Source organism: Protopterus annectens, chromosome 7.part0 (assembly GCF_019279795.1).
Source record: "Protopterus annectens isolate FY-2018-M chromosome 7.part0, PAN1.0, whole genome shotgun sequence".
Classification (NCBI taxonomy): domain Eukaryota; kingdom Metazoa; phylum Chordata; order Ceratodontiformes; family Protopteridae; genus Protopterus; species Protopterus annectens.
Genome location: NC_056739.1, coordinates 1165940608 through 1165951886, shown reverse-complemented (window position 1 = coordinate 1165951886; position 11279 = coordinate 1165940608). Strand labels below are relative to the sequence as shown.

Here is an 11279-nt window from a genome sequence, read left to right as displayed (position 1 = left end):
AAATGACCTTAAGAAGTGCCAGTTTATATATATATATATATATATATATATATATATATATATATATATATATATATATATATATATATACATATATATATATATACACATATAACTCCGAGACCACTGTACCTCTGAGATGTCACAATTTCAGACATAGCACACCTCCCTCCTAAGTTGTAATAGCCCAAATTTCATAGTTACAGTGCTCAAAATATCACTGAGGGCATGGAATCTCCCCAACTCTATTAGCTTTTTCTGAGCACCGAGCTTTTCCCTCAGCAGAAACACATAGATAAGTAGCTACTCTTAAACTACTGCCCATGTCATGTGCACTTACCCTACTGCCCGTGTCATGTACACTTACCCTACTGCCCATGTCGTGTGCACTTACCCTACTGCCCGTGTCGTGTGTGCACTTACCCTACTGCCCATGTCATGAGCACTTACCCTACTGCCCTTATCATGAACACTTACTCTGCCATTGTGGCACAGAGTGTGGATGAAATAGAATGTGAAAGGCTAATTCACTTATCCAGAGAACAGGAAAAAAAAAATAAGTCATTCATTGTACAGAGCAGACCTTACAGCATCTGTCAAATATAGTAAAGCAAATTTAAATGGACACTTTATATTTTATTAACACTGGACTTGAGAGAAACAGTTCTTTCATCATAAACTGAACTCATCAGTACCCATCTTATCAAGATTCAACCAATTTTCCATGTGTGTGTGTGTGTGTGTGTGTGTGTGTGTGAGTGTGTGTGTGTGTGTGTGTGTGTGTGTGTGTGTGTGTGTGTGTGTATGTGTGTGTGTGTATAATATATTAATATGTTTATGTACGTGTACACATATACTACTTGTTAGTGGGCTATGGAAATGAATCCTATGACATTTACTTTTGGGGGCAAAACCCCACAAAACATATTGATTTTTTTTTTTTTACTGTAAACTTAGTGAATCTCATTTCAACAAAAAGAACTGAAGTGATACAACATGCATCCGTGTTAAAATAAATAGCATGACCTGTTTTGCATTTTATCATAATAAAGTCTGCTACATGTCTCAGGAGCTCTTTCTTGCAAGCAGTGAGCTACTAACATACTTTAGGTGTGTGTGTGTGTATATAGATATATATATATATATATATATATATATATATATATATATATATATATATAATTACAGAGAAGACTAGACTAATGTCTTTCTTGGTGAAATACAGAAATTGCCATCTAGCTGGAACATGATTTGAAAAATACTACTCAAAGATGAAACCTAAAGAACTAAAGCAGAAATTGTTCTGAAAGGTTATCCACAATGTTATCCTCTAGTCAACTGAAAATTAAGAAATAAAAAAATGGGAGAAATGCTGCATCCAGAGATGTCTACTTTTACAGCTTTTTCATGCATCTTATATTTGTTTTAGCAGGAGACGAGGAGCATCTGATAAGCAGCGACCAAAACTTAACCTGGGAGTTACCCATGCGACACTTCAGCCAACTTATTCCCCATCCTGGGAGGAGAAGGTGACTTTGGAGATGGATAAAGAGGACACAGACAATGAAGGTGAGTCTGTTAATGAATAGCATCCATTTATGAAAATAAGCACTAATCTTATTGACATACCAATATACAAATAATAATCTGTTGATCAGAATAATTTTTATGTTCTCTGTAACACAAACATTTGTCAGTAGTCTCAGCTGTTAGTAACATCACTTCATAAGAAGAAACATTGAAATTCACATGGATTAGTTAATTACAGGATTCCATGTTTGTCATGGTGTGAGATTAATTTTTTATGGACTTTGTTGCACACTTTAGCCAACATTACAGATTGCCTCACAATAAATGAATTAAAGGTAATTACAATGGAAATATTTTACTAATTAAACTTCCATATCAGTGTATAGATGTTTATCACAACTGAAATACGCCCATATAAAAATTTCCATTGCAAAGAATACCAAAATGCAAAAGAATACAGTACTACAATAAATTATGTAACATTAAGAATATAATTTTATTAAGCCATCATCTAATAATAATCAGTACTTCTCCATGAATACAGCTAAGATTTACAAAAAGAACCTGCTACCCAGACCTACTCCATCCTTGCTAGTAAACCACACAAAAACAACAGTATCAGCAGATGAGTGTTGGTTACTGTATTACTATATTTTTGAGATTCCTTATAAGTTGACATGCATCTTACTGACTGTAAACATAACAGTTTAAGTTTAAAGTGAGAAACAACTTTTAGAAATCTTTATTTTCATGGTTAAGTCCACCTACAAACCCCCCAAATTGATGACCACCATCTTCACACACACTTACTCTTATGTGCTGATTATAGAATCCCACATCCATGAGGGAAGAGAAACATCCTACAGTGACAAAAATGTGCTCACAATACATGGCAGTTGTGCAGTACAACAAACAAAAATAAAAATATTCCAGAGCCATTCATTTCAGAGAGTTGAGATAGAAAGGATTCTATGCAATGTAGATATAATTTAATTTAATGGTAGGTCTCCCATAATACTGTTTACCCATCAGGCCATTAACATATTAAAGTGCAGCCCAAAAGTTTTACAACTAACCTAGGAAAAAACCTTAAAACATCAGATGCTCTTCAAATTAAAACTAAAAGAATAAAATGAGCTTGTGATCTGAATGTGTGACTAGAGCTTTACTTAACTCTGATAGCCATACAGCACGTGTCTGACTGCAGTAACCTGGGAGACTTTTCTATGTAATGTGGTTTCTCCATAGACTTGCTCTGGAAGAGTCTGGTTAGTATAAAGCACTGATGTTAGATGTTTATTTGTTATATTAACAACCCGGGGTTTAAACCCTGTGAATAATAAATGACATTATTTACATGCTTTTCACCTACCTGATCCACATATCATTTCTACATTGTTTTACAGAATTCTTGTATAATTTTGAAATAAAAGATTTTCTTTAAACTTTTGTTTTTTTCTCTCATTGGAAATAGCATTTCATGTGTCCTTTGATATCTATATACAACATTTTTCACCTTCTGTATGCTGACGCCAATCAATTCACTGATTGCCTGTTATTACTATTATCCCTACCAGTGGTGTAGCAATGCCTACAAAATGCATGCCATGGTGTACACTTGTGAAAAATAAGTTCTAGCTGTAGCACTGACTCATGATAACATTAAATGTAAGAAAATCTTTTAAATTGGACAAGCAATGCAGTTTTTTTGCTTTACTTGTTCATGTTAAATTATTTTTCACCATTATGGCACTTAATCTTTGCAATGAATATCATGAATTCAGTACTGTGAGTAATCTACATTAAAATTGTGTAAGTCTGTCACAGCTCCACTTGTGGTCAAGCAGGCTGCTTTCTAAAATCCGGTATACAATTCCAAAAAATTCTAGCTTTACCCCTGATATTTATGATTTAATTAATGTATTTATTTATTTATTAATTTATTTATGATACTTTGGTAACTGGTTTAGTAGACGGTTCAACAGATCTTCAGCCACAAACCTAACCGAATGGGCAGAAATTATAATGACATAGACTACAGTCTGACTATCATGAAATATTTTCATAAAAAACAACTATACTTATTATAGTTATTATCATAAGAAAGTTTAAACAAAGGAAATGACAGGATTACCAAACTAGTTTGAGACAATATTTACAATGTGTAATTTGGAGAGCAACTTTTGCATTGGAAATAGTGAGACATTTAATATACTGCTCAAGCAAACAACACTCATGATTCAAGTAATCATTTAACAGATGTAGACTCAGACGACACATTTAAAACTGTAGCGACAGATAGTCTAAGTAATGTGCTATGTTTAAATAAAGGTTATTGCTAGCCCTTATATTTATAGTAGGAGCAAGATGTTTCTTTCAACAAGCATTGCTTTTAAATGCTTCTGTTGTAATTTTGTGCCTGACTTCTCATAGAAGCTAGTTCCAAATTGCTGACACCAACTTTGACAATGCCTTTTTACCTATTGCTGTTTTGAATTTGGGCTTAGTGAGGGTAAGTTACTCCTTATGCACTTCTTGGTGTGTATTTTTGTTGTCTGGTTTGTTGTACTCTTAACAGAGGACAGTGTTCTAGCTTAATGATTTTGTAGGTCTGTGTGGAGAGTAGCACAGGTGCCCTTTCATTAACAGGTTACCATTTATTATGTTCTTGAAGCTGGTAGCAATGGGTTAGTTGATCTGTGATTAAAGTAAATCTACAATTTTATTTATTGATTTTTGTATATATTATGTGTTGCCACTATAGTGAAAGGTTGTTAATGGGAGTCCGTAATTAATTGTTGGAATTTGTACTTTCCTAGCTATACAAAGATGAGCAGTAAGTGTGTGTACAGGTTAAACTTTGGACAACAGCTTAAGCTGCTCCAGGGTTTTGAAAAACATCTTGTTTATTTATTTTTACAAGTTTTTCTTTTCTTTTTTTTTTGGCTGTAAAAAAACAAAAGTACTGAAACAGAATTATAAAAAAATGGTTTAACAAGTTTTTAAAATGTCTTAAGAATGCTGTTACAAAAATTGACATATTAGAAAACAACGCACTGTAAAGTGATATCCAAAAAGGTATAATAATAAAGTTATACAAATGGAAAAAGAAAAAAATATTAATGAAAAAGATGTCTGCAGGAATCCCACGTCTGTCTACCTTCAGAGTAGAGTCTGATATCTATAGTATAGGTATACACTGAGAAAATCTGATGGCAAGATTTAATAATTATGTTACAGCCTCAATTAATTTAACTTTAGCATTTTTGGATGTAGCAGAAACATAAGTAAAGGACAGAAGGAGAGAGAGAAATCAGGAGCAGTTAATGAAGTAGGTATGAAGAATGAAGACTGTAGTAAAATAAAAATGCTATGAGACAAAATGCAACAAAGGTGAAATCCATAAAATCAACCAAGATTATAAGTAAATGTTTAATGCAGGACAGAGGCTATTGTGGTCAATATCAGAAAGATGTCAGTACTCAGCTACAGAAAAGAATGCAAAATAAATCAAAAAAAAAATTAAAAAGTGTGCAAGAATAAGAAATTAAACAGCAAGCATAAATACAAAAGCAGAGGTTAGGAAGTGAATAAGTTAAAAAGGAAAATAATATTTAAAAATATGACAGAGGATAATTTGTTTCAGAAGAAAGGCAAAGGACAGGGATACAGCAATATACACACTAGATATTAAGTGAGGATGACAGTGTAACAAATCCATAAACAGTAATAGAATTTGATCGATATGCAGGCATCAGTAAACCTAGTGTAAGAGGAAGGTTACAATAGACTGAGAATACAAACACTTCTGGTCAAAATACTAAAGCATCCATTTATCCAATTCAGCAAAGCTTTAACAAGTAAAGGGATGACTCATAACAGAAAATGAAATAAGGACAATATGACCACAGCTCTTTTCAATGTTTTTCAAAGAAGAGAAAACCTGTAGGTGTAATAACAAAAGAGTGCATAGAAAACAAGTTAGCCAAATTGCTAAATGAACACAGTAGCTTACTTGAAGGCATTTGTATGAAACAGAAGTATGAAGGTGCAGTACATATGGAGCCTCATATAACTTCATCAAAGGATACTTTTTCTGTTAAGGAAAAATGATGAAAATAAGTTTGAGAAATTATAGGAAGTGGACTACTGAAACATCTCGGGACCCACAATGATTTCCCCATAATGACAATACCAGTAGTTCATGCTCCTGGAGAAATTAGAACATGTGTAGATATGAGCGTTGCTAAAGGTACCATAGAGGGAGATGGTGCACACAAAGAAGAGGTTACATTGTTAGTGACATTACTTGGGCAAAACTATTAATTAAGTTAAATCTGTGACGCCTAAGACATAATGCTCTAACTACAACCCACACAACTTGAATTTTGCTAGTGCATCAGTCATTGGAAGAACTTGCTTAGACCAGCTAGTATGAGTGTTGAGGAGCACTCCCGCATTTAATACTATATACCCTAGTCTAATCTCTAGCCCTAGAAGCACCCTTAAACAGCCCACTATTAATCCCTCATGCACCACACAGTAATAGCTCACCCAGTAAAGGACCTGGCAACATGAATATGCACATCCCCAATTTCTCAATGGCACGTTTGGTGAATAAAGGAATACTTAGACAATGTAACAGTTGTCTGATGTTCACTGACAACCATTTAATCCTCAAAGAAACAAACACAGTATGCATACACACAGTGTCTCTGAAGGCAAAGCTATCACATGCAAACTCATAATAACAGTCTGGTTGTCAGGGACACGAATGATACACCCGCCACACATACCCCACACATAGACCTACTTATGCTGAGGCACTTGACAGCAATTTTCCCAAACTCCAAAGACAAATATCTTCCAGACATTCCACCTGCCAGAACTATCCTCAGCAAACCCAAATCCACTGAACAGGCAAAACACCTAACAATGCACATGCAGCTACACCTGTGGAGCCGAGGTACTAAGCCCATAAAGCAGGCACTACCCAGAACTCTAGTCATATTGGAGTCCATTGTACAACATACTGATGCCCCACTCACCAGGGTGAACAAGGAAAAAACAATGGTCATTTGCTAATCAGGGGCCAGGATCCGCCAAGTTATGCATGCACGCAAGTCACTGCATCACAGATACCAGTATGACTCAGCCATAGTCCATGTAAGTGTAAATGACCCGAGACATAGCGGCCTAGATTATATAAAGAGAGACATTATGGAGCTCTTGGGCTTTGTGTCACAGGATGATTTGTGCCTAGCATTGAGCAGCATTCTAGGTTTACCAAGGATGATGCCACAATACAAACAGAAGATGACTGACAATAATTGGCTTAGTCTTTGGTGTCATTCCAAGGGATACACTTTTTTCAGCATGGGAGGACATGTTTAATAGACAGCACTACTTTGCCAGGGATGGTTTGCACCTCCCTCTCTAGGCTTTCATATATTGGCTAAAACTTTGCCCTCCCCATAGAACCCTTTTTAGGCAATGCAAAATTGGCAAACCTTCCGACATAGCAAAATCTACCCAAGGAAGTCTAAATGTGTCATTGCTCAATACCAGTTCAAACAAGATGCTCCACCCCTTCAAGATCTCCTGACTTTGGAGAATGCATGCATCTATGTAGTTACTGATACATGATTTAAAGCTGCGAAGAATACCCTGGCAGAGGAGGCCTTCACAGCCTTCCACACATTTACCCCAGTGACTGCACAGACAGGAACAAAGGGTGGAGGTGTGTCGATATATCAATAACAAGCATACCTCTAGGTTAGTTAAACAGGATTATGTACTGGAGTTCCCCCACATCCAGATTACCATAGACAAAGCCCCATACCATGGCCTACAAGCTACAGGTCACCTTCTGTGTCCCATGAACCTTAGCTTATACTTAGACCTTTTGGAGACAGTCACCATTCAACCAAATTCCATATTCATGGGGGACTTTAATTATCCCTCTATAAATTAGGATCCTGTATTATCCCAAATTTGTGGGAACAGAGGTACCTAGACTTTGTAAACACAAACACCGCGGACCAGTTATTGTAAATGTGTACTAGTGGTACAAATATACTGGACCTGTTACTCACAAATATGAGAGAATACTTCACTTTCCCCAAGTGTCTTTTCCTCTCTGATAAGGTCAGATCACAAAGCAGTCTCCTTTGAATTAAGACTAATTCTGTAACTCCAGCAAACCCTTTAATAGTTAGAAACTACATCAAGGCAAACTACCGTTTTTAAGTGATTACCTATCAAAATGTCAAGCCCCTCTAAATCCAGGTAACACAGCAGTCTATGCAGAATTATTCATAGAAGCTCTGTACAACCATGTCAGTGATTGCAGGAAGGCTGCTGTGCATATCAGAAGTAAGCTCAAAACAAACTCATAAAACAAATAACCCAAGATTAAACAGGTTGCACAACAGAAGAAAAAGCCATATGTAAAATTAGGAAGTGTAACACCAAAAAAAATAGACTCGCTCATCAGACTGAATAGACAGCTAAGAGGATTAAGTCCAGCTAAGCACATTTTGAGAAAGCGATAGCATCCCAGGTCAAGAACAACCATAAGGTGGTCTTTAGCTATGATCAAAACCTCAAAGACAGTATAAAACAGTGTGCCGTACTGCTGGTAAATGCAGCCACACTCACAACACCAGGAAATATAGCAAAATCTTCTAGCTGACAAAATCAACTCCATCTTTACCCCCCACCTCCAGCCATCCCCCAGGAAATACCACCTAATACCCCCCCATCCATCTATCAGTAATGAGAAGGTCATGAATACAACTTTAATGGGCCACCGATAATATCCCTTGATACCTTTTAAGTAGTGTGAAATATGACCTATCAGGGCCACTGGAGTCACTATTCAACCATAGCCTCTGCACAGGCTCCATGCCACATGAATAGAGGACTGCAACAGTCATCCTTTTACACAAGGGTGGACCATCAATGGATCCTGGGAACTACAGACACATTAGTATGACTAGTCTCATATGTAAAGCCATGAAAAGAATTATCGTGGAAATGATTAACAATGAAATAGGAAACCTTCAGGCACTGCTCTCAACCCGATTTGTTTTTTGTCAAAGGCAGGTCATGCCTATAGGACCAGGTGGACTTCTTAAGGAAAGTCATCAAGACAATGAATGAGGACGAAATGGTGTAAACTGCATACCTTGATGTAGCTAAGACATCTAATCAAATGCCCCACTTGGACATTGTAAACTAACTTATGGAATTAGGCATAAACCCCTGTGCAACTTGCTGGATAGACAGCTGGCTCACCAACAGGACCCAGGACTTTAGAACTGGAGACACCACTTACACAAAGAAGCCAGTCACCAGCGGAGTCCCCCAGGGCTCTGTGCTGGGTCGGCCCCTGTCTGGCATATGTTTTTTATAAGACAAGGCCAATGTCAAGGGCCTCTGGTGTGCCAATTTTGCAGATGATTGTAAGTTAAGAGCAGTTATAGAAACTCCCCTGATATCTTATAGGAAGGTCTAACACAGACAAATAACTGCTGCCAAAGCCACAGCTTAAAACTCAGTGCCAAGAAATGCGTGATAGTACCTTTTGGGAAGTTGGCCACTCGGCGAACTACCTCATTGATAAAACACCCTTTAAAGCAGACACAGAAGCCAGGGAGTTGGAGAATGATGTAGATGGTAACCAAGCTATAGGCCAACATGTGTCTAAGGTGGTAAGAAATCATTCTGTGTCACTCAGCTTATAAGTAAAGACATAACATCTAGGTCCAGAGAAGTCATCAAGGCACTGTACTCAGCCCTCATCAGACCCTTCATTGAGTATAATGCCTCCTTTGATATGTACCTGGCCAGGCGCATAACTGAAAATTGTTCAGTAGAAATAAAATAAAAATGATAAAAAAAATTACACTCAACAACTGCAAGGAGATAACCCACATGAAACATCAATAGTGTTAAAAACTTTATTACCACTTTCTTCTAACTCGTTATAGACTTCATCAGAAATACATTTAGGATCTCTGTCATTTTATACATTTCTTTCATGAATAAAAACCCATTTTTAATTAAAAGCAGTTAAAAACAATTTAAAAATTTAACTAGTTAATTACAATTCTTTAAAAAACATTTAATGTTAATTGGTTCATTTAACCCTAAGTGAGAATCCGCTCTTAATTTCATCTGCCATACAGTTTCCTTTTGTTCACGTTTGTTTTTAAAGTCTACAGGACTTGTTGGAAGGACATTTATGTATCTAAGAGAGTCCCAGTTCTCTGGAATAGACTTCCCATTCAGGTGAAGCATAGCCCTTTCCTAACTATATTCAAGCACAACCTGGATGAGTGGATGTGAAATTAGAAATTCTTCCCTGGTATGACACACATTTCTGATGGACAGAGGTAGCCATTACATCATGCTCTAACTAACATGTACCCCTTAACATAACCTATAAGATGCAATAACATGTTGGATACACTTGGATTTAATGGCTAGGCTTATAAAGGCCACAGTAGTCATTAGCCCTAGTATAGACCTATGAACTGGATGCGGCGGATAGGAAGGAATATCAAAATGCCATCTTAACTATTCTGTGAAGAGGGAGTTATGATCCAGTGACTGTTTTACCACATGCAAGCAGAAGCCTGAAGGCAAAACATTCATACCAAAAAATGTTGGTTTGGCTGACCAGGCCAATGATACAGCCCTCATTATCATGTGGTTGGGAGCAATCCCATGCATAACAAGGACATAGTAGCCCGTCATTGTAATGCCAGTACCTGTATCAGCCACCAAGTTATGGAGATAAAGCCCTAATCAGAAGAAAATGATGTTTTTTAGAATTATGGCATTAGTAATCAGCTCCTGTCCTATTTGCAATAAATAGTCTGATTGTTTGATTGTAGAGGTCTAATTATCAACAGGCATCTGTCTGATAAAAATAATAATAAAGAAAAAAGCTATATATATGATACGGATATAAGAAACATGAAATGTTCCCAAGCAGAGTATTTCAATTTTCACTAAATGTGTCGCTTAATGAGATATAAGACACTAAACGTCAGTGCCACCTTTGCTGCCAAGATCTTTCAGCACATAACACAAATTATATGAGATATGAAAAAATGCAGTGGGTTTTAGTGATAATTTAACTGTATGAGGAAGTGATGAGAATGAACATGACGAAATATAAAGAAAGGTATTGGACAGGCTAAACAGAAGGTAACTTATGTTAAAGAAAAGAGGAGTTTAATACAAAAGGAGATGTATTGATTCATATCTTCAAGAAGAATATCACTGAAACATAAAAAGGTATAAGGGATGCATAACGTGACACCTCCATCAAATAATAATCAATCAGAAATCTTTTTGTAAGGCCAGTTACAGTGCAAAAGTTTAGAAGCTCAGCTCCACAACAAAGCCATTCAAGGATATAATGAAGAAAGATGTATTTCCGCATGTTGGATGCAAGAAGATACATTAGAATTGTTAAAGAATGGATTAGGTTTGAGAAAATGAGTCATACTTTGACATAACTCAACTGTACGTTAGAGGTATATATAAGCCAAAAATGACGAGGCACCTCTCATTCAAACACAAGATTAACAATAACATTTATAACAAGTGAGAGCAGATCTTTGAATGAAGAAGGAAAGAAGATATACTTACAAATTGAAAAGGAAGCTCTGTTATTTTTTTAGGAATGTGAACATTTCCACATGTACATTTCTAGCAAAGACTTTACCCTTGTT

The 11279-nt window shown here is 36.4% G+C and overlaps 1 protein-coding gene across 1 annotated transcript in view; it reads left to right on the top strand.

Annotated features, from left to right (window-relative positions):
• The window catches only part of LOC122806144 (coiled-coil domain-containing protein 33-like), a 1182030-nt gene that overhangs the window by 1099126 nt on the left and 71625 nt on the right, over window positions 1-11279 (top strand). Inside the window, exon 5 of the mRNA XM_044076381.1 lies at window positions 1430-1569. Coding sequence (XP_043932316.1) covers window positions 1430-1569 — 140 coding nt within the window. The remainder of the gene's footprint in view (window positions 1-1429; window positions 1570-11279) is intronic.